The sequence below is a fragment of the Aquarana catesbeiana genome, linkage group LG04 (genome assembly GCF_042186555.1).
Source record: "Aquarana catesbeiana isolate 2022-GZ linkage group LG04, ASM4218655v1, whole genome shotgun sequence".
NCBI lineage: Eukaryota > Metazoa > Chordata > Amphibia > Anura > Ranidae > Aquarana > Aquarana catesbeiana.
The window spans coordinates 443616492-443633658 of NC_133327.1; the positions used below are offsets into that span (position 1 = coordinate 443616492).

General features: G+C 39.9%; 1 protein-coding gene and 1 pseudogene across 9 annotated transcripts in view; both read left to right on the forward strand.

Annotated features, from left to right (window-relative positions):
- MAP3K4 (mitogen-activated protein kinase kinase kinase 4) overlaps positions 1 to 17167 on the forward strand; it is a 257666-nt gene that overhangs the window by 211494 nt on the left and 29005 nt on the right. For 4 of the 9 annotated variants that reach the window (XM_073627458.1, XM_073627462.1, XM_073627460.1 and 1 more), the window contains exons 17-20: positions 2606 to 2722; positions 14281 to 14381; positions 15270 to 15356; positions 16480 to 16671. In XM_073627458.1, the coding sequence (XP_073483559.1) occupies positions 2606 to 2722; positions 14281 to 14381; positions 15270 to 15356; positions 16480 to 16671 (497 nt within the window). The remainder of the gene's footprint in view (positions 1 to 2605; positions 2723 to 14280; positions 14382 to 15269; positions 15357 to 16479; positions 16672 to 17167) is intronic. The other 5 variants (XM_073627463.1, XM_073627466.1, XM_073627464.1 and 2 more) reach the window with 3 other exon arrangements.
- Positions 168 to 283, forward strand: LOC141141660 (5S ribosomal RNA; annotated as a pseudogene).

The following is a 17167-nucleotide window of genomic DNA, read 5'->3' on the forward strand; positions in this document are numbered from 1 at the left end:
GCAAGATGAATTCTTCTATTCAACTTTGCATGAGGTTGTTGGGAAAGATGGTGGCTTCATTTGAGTCCGTTCCTTATGCTCAGTTTCATTCGAGACTGCTGCAAAACATCCTATCGGCTTGGAAAAAAGGATTCAAGCTCTAGATTCCCAGCGTGTCTGACTCCAAAGCCTATAGCCACATCACCCTGAAAGCGCCCGATCTCGTCTGATCTTGGAGGCTAAGCAGGGTCGGGCCTGGTTAGCACCCGGATGGACCACCTGGGAATACCAGGTACTGTAGGCTGGGTACGCCGGAGCCTAGGTTTATGGTTTCTATCCAAAAATCTGCAAAGGGGAAAATCCTTCCTTCAGTTACCACGGAAGTGGCCCAGATCAGAAATGAGCCTGCCCATTATAATTCTAGAAATTCAGGCAGAGCACTTGGTTCTGAGGGCCTGAATGTTCAGTTTATGGTATTGTCCTGCCAGGATTCAATCCGACTATGCCACAGCAATGGCCTATATTAATCAGCAAGGGGGCACAAGAAGTTGTGCGGCCCAGAGAAAGGTGAATCATATCCTATCTTGGGCAGAAAATAATGTGCTATCTAGGAATAGAAAATTGGCAGGCGGACTACTTGAGTCGCCAGCAGTTGTTCCCGGGAAAATGGTTCCTTCACCCCGATATCTTCCTATCAATATGTCAAAAATGGGGGATCCCAGAAATAGATGTGTTTACATCCAGGTTCAACAAAGAAATCGACAACTTTGTGTCAAAAACAAAGCATGCGGAACAGATGCCTTGCTACTTCCTGTGGAATCGGTTCTCACTGATTTATGCATTCCCTCCTATTGTGCCTGCGTCCACGACTTCTTCACAGGATCAAGCAGGAAGGGAAGTCAGTGATTCTTGTGGCCTCCAGCAGGGCCCAGGAAATCTTGGTATGCAGGGATTGTAAAGATGACAGTAGGGGACCCATGGACCCTACCACCACAGCCAGACCTTCTTTTGCAAGGTCTGGTATTCCATCCTACTTTACAAACGCTAAATTTAACTGTTTGGCTTGTGAGACCCACACTCTGAAGAAACTTGGGCTGTCAGGTTCAGTGGTTTCTATCTTGGTCAATGCAAGGGAGCCGGCCTCCATAATTATATATTATGGAGTCTGGGAAGCATATGTCTCCATGTGTGAAACCAGGGGTTGCACCCCAGGAAATAGGTCAAAGGTAGGATCCTTGACTTTCTGCAGATGGGGTGAGAAATAAAGCTGGCCTTGAGTGCTTTCTAAGGACAGGTCTTGGCCTTATCGGTATTATATCAACGACCACTTGCTTCGCTTTCTTTGGTCTGTAACTTTATTCAGGAGGTAACATGGCTTAGTCCCCAGTTAGGTCACCCCTGAACCCTTGGGAATTTAGTTTGGCGGCATTACAAAACAGCCTTTTTCTGGACCGATACAACATATTCCCTTGGTCCTTTTTTTGGCAAGGAAACTATTTTTTCTGGTAACCATATCTGCTGCAAGAAGGGTATCAGAATTGGCTGCTTTTTCTTGTAAAGAGCCATATTATTATTGTTCACAAGGATAAGGTAGTATGGCCTCCTCATCCTAACTTTTTACCAAAGTTTTTTATCTAAACCAGGATATTGTTCTATCTTCATTTTTTCCAGAACCCTGTTCTATGGAAGAAAAATCACTACATTCTCTTGATCTGGTGAGAGCAGTCTACTTAAAGGCGACTGCTCAGATTCGGAAAACGGGTGTTTTGTTCGTATTGCCTGAAGGTCCTAGAAGAGGACAGGCAGCGTGAAAATCTACTATTCTAAATGGATTCAACATGTAATCGTTCTAGCTTATGGTTTAAAGAGGTAGTTTCTACCCTCTCAAATCAAAACGCACTCCTTTAGGGCTGTTAGTGCTTTGTGGGCAGTGCATCACCAAGCCTCCATGGCTCAAATCTGCAAGGCCGCAACTTGATCTTCAATCCATACATTTACCAGATTCTATCAGGGATGTAAAAAGACATGAAGATGTCGCTTTTGGGCGCAGTGTACTGCAGGCAGCAGTATAAGTCCTCTGATCTCATGGTGCCCTACATTTGTTGTGTCTCCCTCCCCTCAGTTGGTATTGCTCTGGGACATCCCACATAGTAATTACTATGGCTCTGTGTCCCGTGATGTACGATTAAAGAAAATAGGATTTTTATAACAGCTTACCTGTAAAATCCTTTTCTTTTGAAGTACATCATGGGACACCGAGGTCCCGCCCCTCTTTCTAGTATACACGTGTATTGCTTTGCTACAAAACCTGAGATGCTCCCACTATGGGAGGGGTTATATAGGGAGGCATATTCCTGTTTAGGGTGTGCCAGTGTCCAGCACCTGAAGGTGGCCTATAACCCACATAGTAATTACTATGGCTCTGTGTCCCGTGATGTACTTCAAAAGAAAAGGATTTTACAGGTAAGCTGTTATAAAAATCCTATTATCCATCTCTGTCTTTGCATCTTAACAGACGATTTATATATTGGAAACAAAGCTGATACATCCATCTTGTTAAAAATGTCAACGGCTTTTATTAGTAGATCACTAGAGATACTACTTGATGTTTTTCTTCTTATCACAGCAATCGAATTGTCACTTGTGATGTGAAGAACCAACCCAACACAGCTGCCGGTCGCCCAACTGCATTTAGTAGCGACTCGGTTCAACAAAAATCCTTCAGCATTGTAAATGATAACAGGTAGTGCCACCCTGTCAGGTCATCTGCTATTGCAATGTCTACAGGTGTTTTCTGCTGGGCGCTTACTGACTTTCCTTATTGGCTTTCTCATTCACCTTTGCCCAAAACCAGTGTTTCTAAAACTTGAGTGTTTCTTTTGTGTTTGATCATCTTGTAATGCTTTTTATTTTCATATGTTACTTTAGAACAATAATAGCCTATACATGATACGCTGTTTCTAGGTATGTTCTAATTGTAGTTTATGTGCTGTTTTTAATATGCTGTAGGATTGAATATATTTATGTATGGGCAAAACTGAAAACTCAGATATTTCCCAGCTAGAGTTCTTCACAAACACAAGATGAACAGTTTTAAAAAAAAACAGAGTTTGAGAAATATAAAAGACCTGCCATAGCTGACCTCTTTTCAAAATTCAAATTAGTAATGTTAGAAGATCAGTGTTCTACCGGACCTGCCTGGATACTTCTTAAACAAATAATGATTTGTTGCTGGATTTTTTTATTTTTTTTTATAAGTCGTGTTTATGTACATTAAGAATGCTGATTCATTGCTGATGATATTATAATGGAGCAAGGAATGATCTGTGAAACTCCAGTTTTGTTAAAAAAAATAAATAAACTTCCCTGTCATGTCAAATGCTTATGTTGTGAGGGATTGTAGCAGCTAACTGGGTGTTCTGCCTTTCAGTTTAAGTCCTAATGTTTTAAAAGAAAATATTGCGTTCATCTTTATGATTAGTTTCAGACCACACCCTGCACTGCAAAAAAACAAAAAAGCATGGCCTGCTTTTCAGTGCACGACCCTGCAGTACAGATTGCCTTGTCTATGCGTTGGGAATGCATTGGACATGGCTGCCCAGCACAGCTCAGCGCATATGGTATATGAGCCCTTGGGCATGAAACTGCTAAGTAAGCATATCAACTTTATTAGGAATACAATATTCCAAACATCAGACTTCTTGAAACTAAAGGCCCGTACACATGATACAAAAATCAGAAACAAAATATAGTCCGACGAACGATCTGCCGATTTTCGGATAGTTAGTTTGGTGCTTTCAACAGCCGATTCCGGGTTTTCGTCACACAAAAGCTGGATGTGCAGACTATAAAATTTATGTCATACCTGAACTTAATGTCCGATTTACCTTTTAATTAGTACGGTTTTTGTACAAAAAAAATCATAAGCATACGCATGCTCAAACGAAAGAATACATACAAAACTAGTCAACACATTACGTCATTTCTGAAGTTGTATTCTGTCGTACGAGAATTTTCGTATGGTGAGCAACCTTCACTTTCGACACAAGACTAGCATGCAACAAAAAAACGGACGTTCGGTCATCCGAAAACCTGATCGTGTGTACGAGGCTTTAGCCGCACACACACTGCAGAGTTCTGACAGAAAGAAATAATCTTAGTTTAAGTGTGTGTAGATTCTGGAAAATCAATCTACAGTTTAAGCATTATTATACAGGATTTATATTGCGCCAACAGTTTGCGCAGCGTTTACAACATAAGAGCAGGCAATACAGTTACAATTCAATAAAGGAGGATTTAGAGGGTCCTGCTCGTTAGAGCTTACAATCTAATAAGCATTGTTTCCATGGTTAATTCTCAAGAAAAGGAATTATAGGAAAGATCAATTTAAATTAATGAGAATATTGAAATGGAAAGGTAAATTTAAAAACATTTTGTTTAAAAAAAAATTGCTTGTGTAGAATTTTATGTATGTTCTACCTATTTATTAAATTAAGTTACATTGTCCTTCAGCCCTTCTACGTATACTTTATTTTTCTATGCCTTATTCTATTATGGCATTGTTTTCGAAGACCATCTGTACTTGAGCGTTCTACTGTCTTTCCTTCTGTAATATAATGAAAATGAACAGTGCAACATGATCTAAGTGTCATAAAACCATTTTCCACTCTCAGGGCTTAACAGTCCTCCTCTACTTTTATTCTTCTGACTTTAAGAGTGTCAATTACAGATCAGACGTTAGATGCAGACATAGATGTCAAAGCTGCCTTGTTTTTTGAACACCAGGCAGACTTCATCTTTCCTCCTTGCAGCCTGTATTCAGTGTGGCATGCATTTGCAAGGTCCAGCCTCAAGGATAATGGCCGGGCCCTTATCTGGTAGAGCTGTGTGACAAGCCTGTTGGTGCTGCATTGGCTAGTCAGCTAACCTCTTCTATTTCTGCATCTGAGGTCTAATATTTTCATTATAGCATCAGGCGGTCAACAGGGCGAAATGCGAGTCATGATTTTAGTTCTAATTTAACAGCTTTGTATGGTGCAAGGAAGCACATTTCTGATTAGCCCTGTGGATTAGTGCATACTAGACAGCTCTTTGCAGCGTTATAAACATAAACTAAACCCAGTAGTGTAAAAAAAAAATCTAGAAGTTCTATTTTCTTTGAAAAAAGGTAGAGCATCTAATAAAGCAAAGAAGCAGAATATGTTACATTTGTGATTCCTCCTCAGATTCTAACCATCCCGTACTCTATCCAAAATGAAAAAAAAAAAATGCCTTTAGTTGTACTTTAAGGCAGATTCTACTTTGACCCGGCAGAAAAAGACTACTGTCAGATTTAAAGTCATAGTTGGGATTATACCCAGGTAGAGTCGTGTTTGGAGGTCTGCAATCCTTTAATCATTCCTACAACTGTGTTCTTATGGCTATAGTAACTGAAAGATAATTTTAAATATTTAAGCCTAGAAAGAGTCTGACATACCTGGTGGGTATTCCATCAGGCATTTTGATGAATATTTAACTTCGAGTGTGAAATGCCTGATAGTTATGCTATCAGGCATTATAAGGAAGCCTTTAAAGGATAAGTTCACCTTACCAGCTACAGCCATTCCCCCTCTCCAAACCCCCCCACCCTAGTGACAGTGAGCATCTTCTCTGAGCATCCATTGTCACTCTCCCCCCTGCCCGGCAATGTTATTCATTTACGGACCTCTGAATAGGAAATTATAAGTCACGACAACCTTTGCGGCTCTCAGTTTGTAGTTCTCAATTACCTTCCATGTCGCTGTTGAGCACTGTGGTAGTTCATTTATTCTTCCTGTCAGTGAGTATCTGCTTGCCCTTACAAAGTATGAGCAAACAGATACATTGACACTGTAGATATACTGCTTCAGGATGGCTGCTTTGTGGCAGATCAGGTACCTGATCTGACACGTCCGAGTCTGGGGTGTGTGCGTGCGCCACTGGCGACCCACTCCCGCTTTGTTTGGACACAGCGGGAGTCAATCAGCGGGTCCGGCGGACACGATGTCTGCTAGGACCCGCTGATCATTCAGAAGAAAGGCAGTCTGCCTATGTAAACAAGGCAGATCACCGTTCTGTGAGAGGGTAATGTGCTGATCCTGTGTTCCTGCTAAGCAGGAATACAGATCTTTACATTCCCCAAATGAAAGCACCCCCCCCCCCCTTCCACAGTTAGTAATCAATCCCAGGGAACACTTTTAACCCTTTGATCTCCCCTGATGTTAACCCCTTCCCCGCCAGTGTCATTAGTACAGTAATCGTGCATATTTGTTTTAGCACTGATCACTGTATTAGTGTCACTGGTCCCCAAAAAGTGTCAGGTGTCCAATTTGTCAGCTGCAATATCGCAGTCCCGCTATAAGTCGTTGATCGCCGCCTTTACTAGTAAAAAAGAATATACAGCGGGGACGGAAAGTATTCAGACCCCCTTAAATTTTCCACTCTTTGTTATATTGCAGCCATTTGCTAAAATCATTTAAGTTCATTTTTTTCCTCAATAATGTACACACAGCACCCCATATTGACAGAAAAACACAGTATTGTTGACATTTTTGCAGATTTATTAAAAAAGAAAAACTGAAATATCACATGGTCCTACGTATTCAGACCCTTTGCTCAGTATTTAGTAGAAGCACCCTTTTGATCTAATACAGCCATGCGTCTTTTTGGGAAAGATGCAACAAGTTTTCCACACCTGGATTTGGGGATCCCCTGCCATTCCTCCTTGCAGATCCTCTCCAGTTCTGTCAGGTTGGATGGTAAACGTTGGCGGACAGCCATTTTTAGGTCTCTCCAGAGATGCTCAATTGGGTTTAAGTCAGGGCTCTGGCTGGGCCATTCAAGAACAGTCACGGAGTTGTTGTGAAGCCACTCCTTCATTATTTTAGCTGTGTGCTTAGGGTCATTGTCTTGTTAGAAGGTAAACCTTCGGCCCAGTCTGAGGTCCTGATCACTCTGGGGAAGGTTTTCGTCCAGGATATCCCTGTACTTGGCCACATTCATCTTTCCCTCGATTGCAAACAGTCATCCTGTCCCTGCAGCTGAAAAACACCCCCACAGCATGATGCTGCCACCACCATGCTTCACTGTTAGGACTGTATTGGACAGGTGATGAGCAGTGCCTGGTTTTCTCCACACATACCGCTTAGAATTAAGGCCAAAAGGTTCTCACTTGGTCTCATCAGACCAGAGAATCTTATTTCTCACCATCTTGGTGTCCTTCAGGTGTTTTTTTTTTTTTTTTAAGCAAACTCCATGCGGGCTTTCATGTGTCTTGCACTGAGGAGAGGCTTCCGTCAGGCCACTCTGCCATAAAGCCCCGACTGGTGGAGGGCTGCAGTGATGGTTGACTTTCTCCCATCTCCCGACTGCATCTCTGGAGCTCAGCCACAGTGATCTTTGGGTTCTTCTTTACCAAGGCTCTTCTCCCCCGATAGCTAATTTTGGCCGGATGGCCAGCTCTAGGAAGGGTTCTGGTCATCCCAAACATTTCCATTTAAGGATTATGGAGGCCACTGTGCTCTTAGGAACCTTAAGTGCAGCAGAAATTTTTTTTGTAACCTTGACCAGATCTGTGCCTTGCCACAATTCTGTCTCTGAGCTCTTTAGGCAGTTCCTTTGACCTCATGATTCTCATTTGCTCTGACATGCACCGTGAGCTGTAAGGTCTTATATAGACAGGTGTGTGGCTTTCCTAATCAAGTCCAATCAGTATAATCAAACACAGCTGGACTCGAATGAAGGCGTAGAACCATCTCAAGGATGATTAGAAGAAATTATTATTATTATTATACAGGATTTAAATAGCGCCAACAGTTTACGCATCGCTTTACAATATAAAAGGGCGACAATACAGTTATAATACAATAAAATACAAGAGGATTTAAGAGGGCCCTGCTCAGAAGAGCTTACAATCTAATAGGGTGGGGCAGGTGGTACAAAAGGTTGTAACTGTGGGGAATGAGCTGTTGGAAGTGGTAGGAGATTAGTTGGGAGACATGATAGGCTTTCCTGAAGAGATGAGTTTTCAGGGATCGCCTGAAGGTAGCAAGAGTAGGGGATAGCCGGATAGATGTAGGTAGCGAGTTCCAGAGGATGGGAGAGGCTCTGGAGAAATCCTGAAATGGACAGCACCTGAGTTAAATATGAGTATTTTCTTTTTTAATAAATCTGCAAAAATGTCAACAATTCTGTGTTTTTCTGTCAATATTGGGTGCTGTGGTGTACATTAATGAGGAAAAAAATGAACTTAAATGATTTTAGCAAATGGCTGCAATATAACAAAGAGTGAAAATTTAAGGGGATCTGAATACTTTCCGTCCCCACTGTATTAAAAAAAAAATATATATATATCATAGTTTGTAGACGCTGGAACTTTTGCTCAAACCAATCAATATACGTGTATAGGGATTTTTTTTTTTTTTTTTTTTTTACCAAACATATGTAGCAGAATACATATTGGCCTAAATTGATGAAGACATTTTTTTTTTTCATTTTCTTTTTTTTTTGGGTGTGTTTTATAGCAGAAAGTAAAAAATATTTTGTGTTTTTTTGTTTTGTTTTGTTTTTTTTAATTGGTCTTTTTTTGTTTATAGCTCAAAAAATAAAAACTGCAGAGGTGATCAAATACCACCAAAAGAAAGCTGTATTTGTAGAAAAAAAAAGGGCATCAATCTTATTTGGGTACAGCGTCACACCCCCCACGTAATTGTCAGTTAAAGTGGGATTCCAGCCAGCTAAAAAAAAATTTTAAAGTCAGCAGTTACAAACACTGTAGCTGCTGACTTACCTGTCCTGGGTGCCCGCGATGTCGGCCACCCGAAGCCGACTCGTCCTTCGGCTCTCGGGTCCCGGCACCGCCATCCTAGGTAAGGGAAACAGGCATGGAGCCTTGCGGCTTCACTGCCAGTTTCCTACTGCGTGCGCGGCGCAGCAATCTGTGAATGGCCCTGTGGTTTTCTGGGAACACACAGTTCCCAGAAGGCAACGGGGCCGCTCAGCTAGGAGCAGAAGACGCCGCGGAATAGGAACAGGCAGATTAGGAAAACTGCCTAGCAGCAAGGGTTCAGGTAAGTTTACATTTTTTTTTTTTTTTTTGGTGCGATTTGTTTTTTCAGGGTGGACCTCCACTTTAAGTAACACAGTGCCGTATCTCAAGAAATGGCCTGGTCATGAAGGGGGTTAAACCTTCTGGAGCTGAAGTGGTTAAAGTAGTGGCCAAACACTTTAAAAAGATCACATCTTCCATCATATTCTTGTAAAAATTATAGGACCTGCATAGGGAAATCTTTCGCATTTGTAGTTGGAATATAGACTGTGTAAATTTTGGGGATGTCCAGGATTCCTTGTGAGTCGACAAAGTCGAATACATCTTTATAAAAGCCTATGTTTAGAAAGCAAATGGAGTTCATAACCAGGCTTGGCTATGTGCAACCTCTGTGGCTACACAGTGTACCATTTTGAAGTTATGGCAGCCAATTCTGAAACTTCCATTTAAGCCTGATTATTAGAATTCATTATAACCTAGTAGATACACTTGCGAATTTGTCAAAACCTCCTCTCCATTTTCAGTTTCCAGCAGAAATAATCCAAACTACTGCCTTTCAACTGATAACCAGAAATTACAGCTCAGACATCGGTGGTAAACCATTTTTTTTTTTTTTCATTTTTTTTTTTTTTTTTAGGATGCATCAACTGGGAAGAGATTTGTTGAGTTGACATTATAGATATAGGGAAAGATAGAATCTTATAGAGTCTTATAAATATATATTATATTATATATATATATATATATATATATATATATATATATATATATATATATATATATATATATATATATTATATAAAATATATATTATATAAAATGTATTGCTTTTTTTACCCACTTCTGCCCCGGAAGAATTTACCCCCTCCCTGACCGAGCCATTTTTTGCGATACAGAACTGCGTTGCTTTAACCGACAATTGCGCAGTCGTGTGACTTTGTACCCAAACAAAATTGATGTCCTTTTTTTTTTCCCTACAAATAGAGATTTCTTTTGGTGTTATTTGATCACCTCTGCGTTTTTTGGGGTTTTTTTGCACTATAAGCAAAAAAGCACCAATTTTGAAAAAAACACTATTTTACTTTTTGATATAATAAATACCCCAATTTAAAAAAAAAACAAAAACAAAAAAAACACATTTTCCTCAATTTAGGCCAATATGTATTCTTCTACATATTTTTGTTAAAAAAAAATCCCAATAAGAGTATATTGATTGGTTTGCGCAAAAGTTATAGCACCTTCAAAAAAGCTTATGGATTTATGGCATTTTTATTATTTTTACTAGTAATTGCAGTGATCTGCGATTTTTATCTGGACTGCGACATTGCGGCGGACAGATCGGACACTTTTGACACTTTTTTGAAACCATTGACATTTATACAGCGATCGGTGCTATAAATAGCCACTGATTACTGTGTAAATGTCAATGGCAGGGAAGGGGTTAACACTAGGGGGTGATCAAGGGGTTAAATGTGTTCCCTCACTGTGTGTTCTAACTGGGGGGGATGGGACTGACTGGGGGAGGAGACTGATTGGTGTTCCTATATACTAGAAACACACGATCTGTCTCCTCTCTCCTGACAGAACATGGATTTGTGTGTTTACATACACAGATCCCCGTTCCTGCTCTGTCAGGAGCAATTACAATGGCCGCCGGGCACGCCTATTGGCTCCTCAGTGACGCAGCAGGCGCGTGAGTGCCCCCTATACACCATACAGCTACGGTGATTTGCGCAGGGGAGCCATTCTGCCGCCGTCAAATGACGGTGGGCGGGTCGGCATGTGGTTAAATTTATAGACTCTACTTTGCCAACTGTGCATTTTGAGCTTTTAAAAAAATGTATTGGATGAAGTATCATAAAACTAAAATCAGTTTTTTAGCATAAGCTCTTTTTTCCTAATTTTAGTTTTTTCTGCGTCTCCCTAAACGTCATCCTCCCTTTTTTTTTTTTTTTGACACTGAAATACTGAAAGTCAATTTCATGAACTTCAACTTTGGTTTTATTATACCCACCATGTTCTTTACAGATTTTTTGCAGTGAAACTGAAATAAAATTGTTGCTGTGAATTTCTGACATTGTGGGCTTGATTTACTGAAGGAAAATGTTTAATTAGCAAAGTGAATGTTCCCTTAGTTTAGTGAATGAGGTGAAGTTCTACTTCCATCATACTAACATGTATAAGCAAAATGCTGTTTTATTGTTCTTTACTTCTTTGCATTTGGGTTTTCTTTGCAAAGTGAACTTGCAAAATGAGCAGACTACTACTTGCTTATTATTTCAACCCAGTGTTTCGTAATAAAAAAAAAGGCTGTTTTTGTGCACTTCTGACTGATTATTACCGTATTTATCGGCGTATAACACGCACAGGCGTATAACACGCACATTCATTTTAAGGGGGAAATTTAGGGAAAAAAACTTAAATTTTAAATAAGGAACTTTGAAGCAAAAAAAGGGTCAGTGCCCATCTGCAGCCTCACCATTGCCATCAATGCAGCAGCCTCACCATTGCCATCAATGCAGCCTGATCGATGCCCAACTGCAGGCTAGAGGGGACAGGGAGGGGGGCAGGACCAGCGACTACAGATTACATATAGTGAGAATCTCCCATGATAGTCAGAACAGTGGTCCAATGGCAGCCCAGGAGACGGAACTTCCTATTACAGAAACCGCCAAGTAAACAGGAGATTCTCACTGTATGTAATCTAACGGCACTCATCCGCCCCCCTCCCCGTCCCCTCCGAGGCAGCTAAAATTGAAGTATTGGCGTATAACACGCACACGCTATTTGCACCCGATTTTCATGGTGAAAAAATGAGTGTTATACGCCAATAAATACAGTATATATTTTTTGTTTGCTAAGATTACACAGTTTAAAATCAAATGTAAACTGCATCTTTTTCATTTTTTTTTTTTTTTTTTGCTTGCTTTGGAAATTTTTTTGGACAGCTAAATATTAAATGCCAAAGATAGATGTATATAGATCTATTATAATATCATATATATATATTTTTTATTAGAGCAGCATTAAATATAGTTTTATAGTACAGATGTTCTGGAAATAGATCTGAATAGCAGTAGAGATCAAATTAGAAAGACTGCTTAATGTCCTGGAGGAGATGAGCTGCACATAGCTGGATTGAATCTCAGACAGTTTAGCAGGGGCCTGTCGAAATTTGCTTCATCTATGGGCAGGCTGGTCATACTGAGGTCACTCCACCAATCAACTTCTGTCCCACCAGCCTGTTGGATTTTTTTTCATGTGATCGTGGCCTATAGCTGCCAGCAGTGATCATTGTGTTCTGTTGGCGGGGAAGGCTGCGGGAGGGATCCGTGGTCGAAGCAAAGAAAATTGCATCATCTATGGGTTGATTTACACACACCTTCCTAGATCACATATATAGATGTAAAGTTGGTATTCTTTGTCTTGATCTCTAGGACCTAATTGCTTGATTACATATACAAAATATAATAGCAAGAGTAGTATCAACATAAAGACTGTAATATGCTATAGGTTTAAGTATTTTTTTTTTTATTTTTTTTTTTATAACATTTTCCTCCAAAAAAAAAAACATTTGCCTCAAAGTAAGCACTATATCCCCTTGTGCTACATAAAAGTACTAAACCTTACATTTTAGCATTGTTTCCATTGTCCCGATTCATCCTGAAATATTTCTGGTATACATGTATATTCACTGGGCATTGTTCGGTGCCTTAGCACTGTTACGTGGAGAGGGTGCCTGGTCTAAATGCAAATACAAATTTTGTGAACGTTAGTATTTACATAAGGAACTTTAGGAGGTTCTTGGAGGATTGCCAGTGGTAAATGGTGGCATGGGAGAGTACCTGCTATGCGGCTTTTGTTGTGCTTTCTGCAATACAGGATATCAGGTTCACAGATGAATGATAGCTGTTTCTGCCGTTTGTATGTATGCACTCTGTTTTAATTAAGATAGGTTTCATCTGACTACGTGTTGGTTTCCTAGTGTTTGATAATATCCGTGTATAGTAATTGGTTATGGGTGGTGTGTACTTTGTAAATATCACCTATTTATATGCTGGGGTTATGGAATAGTAGAAAACCTTTTTTAAAAATCTGTTACATTTTGTAAATGCAGCAATACACTTGCTTTCCTTAAAAGAGAAGTATGGGTTTGTTTGTTTTTCCCCCCATCATACTTACCTAGGTGTATGCAGCATCGGTCCGATGCTGCATCTGTCCCCCGGCGCCTCTACGCTGAGAACTGCGCAATCGAACATTGCCAATGGCTCAGTTATCACAGCTCCCCGAGCAGAGAGCTGCTAACTGACAATCAGCATCTCTCTGCTCTGCTCCTCCTCACTCATTGGAGCGTTGAGCTGTGGAGGGGTGGGGAGCCGCTGTCAAGGGATCTCAGCGGCTCGCTGAGAGGCTGAGACCGGTATCAGTCCAGGCACCTGGCGAATCCCGTCTTCCATTGTCTGTGATGTTAGCAGAGAGCAGACTTCAGTCCACTCTCTGCTGAAAACGGGTCACAGGAGTGCAAAACCAATTGCACTCCTGTGACCCATATGAGAAGCCCAGCCAAATGAGATCAGGCTGGACTTCTTCTTTTAAGACTGCTGAATATACTTACAATCTGTACATGAATATTTAATCATCCTTGTTTTTTTTTTTAAGTACTGTTTTCTGTTCACTGACTACTAAACAGATTTTGTATATCTGGAATATTTGAACTAGCGATTTTGAAAATGTATTTCTGAGGTTTTTCAGAGACCTGATTTATTTTTATTTAATTCTTGCTGTATGTTATTTGGCTTAGGTGGCTGTTTTTGTAACTGCCATAAATAACTACAGGGTTTGGTAATCATTTATAATATCTTAAAAGCCTGACATGTTCTAGGGGAATCTTTTGTATGATTTTAAGTCAGAGTAGTGTGTTTAGGTTATTTTCATCAGCATTGAATGTCAACAGTCTGTGCTTTGCTGTTTACCCAACTAATTGCAGGAGTGCTGTCTGTAAAGCTAGAAAAGCCCATTTCCTGTGATTTGTCTTAAATATCCTAGAAAAACAATGATCATTTTCATCTAAACATGTATACCAGTTGAAAGGTTTTCCAGTACAAAAATGTATCTTTTTCTATGGTTAAACTCTTAAACTTTTTTTTTTTTTTTTTTAACCATGACATAAGGCTTAAAAATTAAATAGATTAATTAACGTTGTGTTTAAATGTAATATTTTATCAACTTTTACATAGGGGCTCGAGTGTTCCAGAAAATGACAGACTGGCCTCAGTAGCATCAGAGCTTCAGTTTAGATCCCTCAGTCGTCACTCAAGCCCTACAGAAGAAAGAGAAGGTAAAGCCTACCTCAGAACAAGTTATGGAAGTCAAATGTTTGTTACCTTTTAGATGGTGAGAGATTATGAATTTCTGCCTGACATCTGTAGACCTAGTTCAATCTGAACTCTAGCCTTACTTTTAGACTTGGAGAGTTAAACCGTACAGGCTTCTCTCATGTACTGAAATAGCTTTTTCTAATTTCACTGCACACTGTGAGCTTCTCACAGTGTGCATTAGAGACCTCGGCAAGCCAGATACAGCCTGCCTTAAATCTTGGCTGGAGGTCTTCAGCATCAACGAGCCTTTTCCTCCCTTAGGCCTGATTCACACCTATGCATTTTTAGTGCTTTTTGCAGATTTGCACTACAGAACGTGTTCCATAGTAAACCATGTTAAATGGACTGTAGTGCAAATCTGCAAAATGCAGAAAGCACTAAAACTGCATAGGTGTGGATCAGGCCTTAGCCTTATTGTGGCCCATCCCTTATAGTCATTACATTTCAGTTATTTCAATCATGGAATATCAGCATAACATGTGGGCATTACCTACGGCAGTCTGCATAGAAATACAGCTTTCCTAGCTACACCCACTTCACGGCACTGAATGATCGGGATAAACCCAACAGGCTGGTTGTACAGAAGTCGATTGGTAGATAGACTTCTGTACAACCAGGGTACCCATATAATTCAGCTATCCCTGCTGAGCTGACTGAATTTTGAACCACGTATAGCTGGCTTTAGTATATATGTAAATGTCAGTATAACAAAAAGAAATTAATATTCTGAATATTTTTGCATGTTTTAATGGCAGTTTAAGCAATTTATTTTCACAATAGTGGACCTTAGTGCACTAACAATTTATAATGATGATAACATCATGAATCCACATCTCATACCTTTTTAGAACCAACTTACCCTAAGGGAGATCAAGGAGGATCTACACGGCGAAGTTGGGAACTTCAGACTCTGATTAGTCAGACCAGAGGTAAAGGTACAGATCAGCTCTTTAAAAAGGATTGTCAACCCCACAGTGATTTTTTTTTCTTTATCTCTTTCCTGGTTTGGTGGGTTATCCTTGAATTACATATTTACAGGGTTAGTGGATCCAGTGTTGTCTTGTTTGCAATCCGCTGATAATCCATTGCAGGCTAGGGTCCTGCGCCACCATCTTTTTTTAGCTACGTCAACAGGGACCACCATCTCTTCCAGGTTCTTGCTGATGATGTACATGCACTGCAAGCATCATCAGGGGGCTGTTTGGAAGAAACAGAAAGAGCCAGCTGGAACCCTGATTGTACCCAGTACAGTTATCTGAGACATTGGTATCCAAGGATGCTGCAGGCAGGAGGATGTCAGTGGCACTGCCCCACTGCCACCTCTCAGGCCTGGAAACTACTTCATGGGCAGAAGGTCACTTGCACCACATATGCAGAATGACCAGATGTTTCCAAGGGCTCTGATAATTTTTTTATTTTTTTTTGGGGGGGGGGGGGTGAAGTACAATGATGGTGAGGCATGTTATTAACACAACCTGTAATTTTTTTCCTTGAAAGGGCAAAATGGCAAATTCTCTTTAAGGCTAATAGGCCACTCACTCCACATATACAAAACGCCCACAGCATTTATACCTACATCGCTCTGATATGCCCTATACCATAGAAGACAAACTGGAAGCTTATTACAGCTACAATACAATTTTGATATTCAGTCAGTTGCTTAACATGTTTAACTTTTTGGAAGCAGATTTGTACTTTGTTTTAGGAAACTTGCATTCTAAAGACCTGCTTTAAGGTAAGACCTCTATCATCAAATTGAAAACCTCAATATTTCGGATACCTTATAATCATTTAACTAAATAGATTTGGGTGTAGAACTTTTAAGGAAGTTTATTAGGTAAATAAACTGACATTAAACTGCCTAGTTTATAGGACATACGAGAGTGATGTAGGTATAAATGCTGTGGGTGTTTGCTTATAATCTTGCCTATGTCTCTTAGGCAGGTACAGTACTGTATGCATGTGTTCTCAGCCTACATAAGAATAGTTTTGAAAATGAACTGGTAATGCAAATAAAAAAATGTAAGGACAGTACTCAAGTGTGTTACATATTTGTAGATACAGCAACCCGACAACGCCCAATTGAGGCTGTTCAGAAATCTGTGAAGATATTTGAAGAAGATCGATACAGAGAGATGCGAAGGAAAAACATAATTGGCCAAGTCTGTGACACCCCTAAGTCCTATGACAATGTTATGCACGTTGGGCTTAGGAAGGTGACTTTTAAATGGCAGAGAGGCAATAAAATCGGTATGTTTTTGTGTTGATGTTTACATGTTAATAAATGTTTTTATTTCTCTACTTTTTATAAAAAAAAAAAAACATTTAAAACAAGGTACTTCCACAATACTATGTTTGCAGTGCATGCTTTGCTTTGTGTTCTAGCCATGTGTTGGCGGCTCACTTTTTGACTGCCTTGGTCTATTTTAAAATCATGACCCTGTATGAGCTACAAGGGGTAGGGGATTTTGATCTGCCTCTAACCAGAGTGTGTAAAATATTAGGAGATCAAGTTATACAAGCTGTTCAGGTTATTCACAGCATAGTAATAAGTGACTCAGCAGAAATGGTCATGGTTTTTGGCTGCAAGTATTAAATGTGAAATATTTTATATGTAATAAAAATGATTAAAATATCTTTGCTTTGAAAATGATCACATAAAATATAAATGTAATTTGAAGTTTAGCTGTTCTAGTAGAAATATGGCGGCTGCTAACTTCGGCCTGTTTCTGATAATGCTAGATGC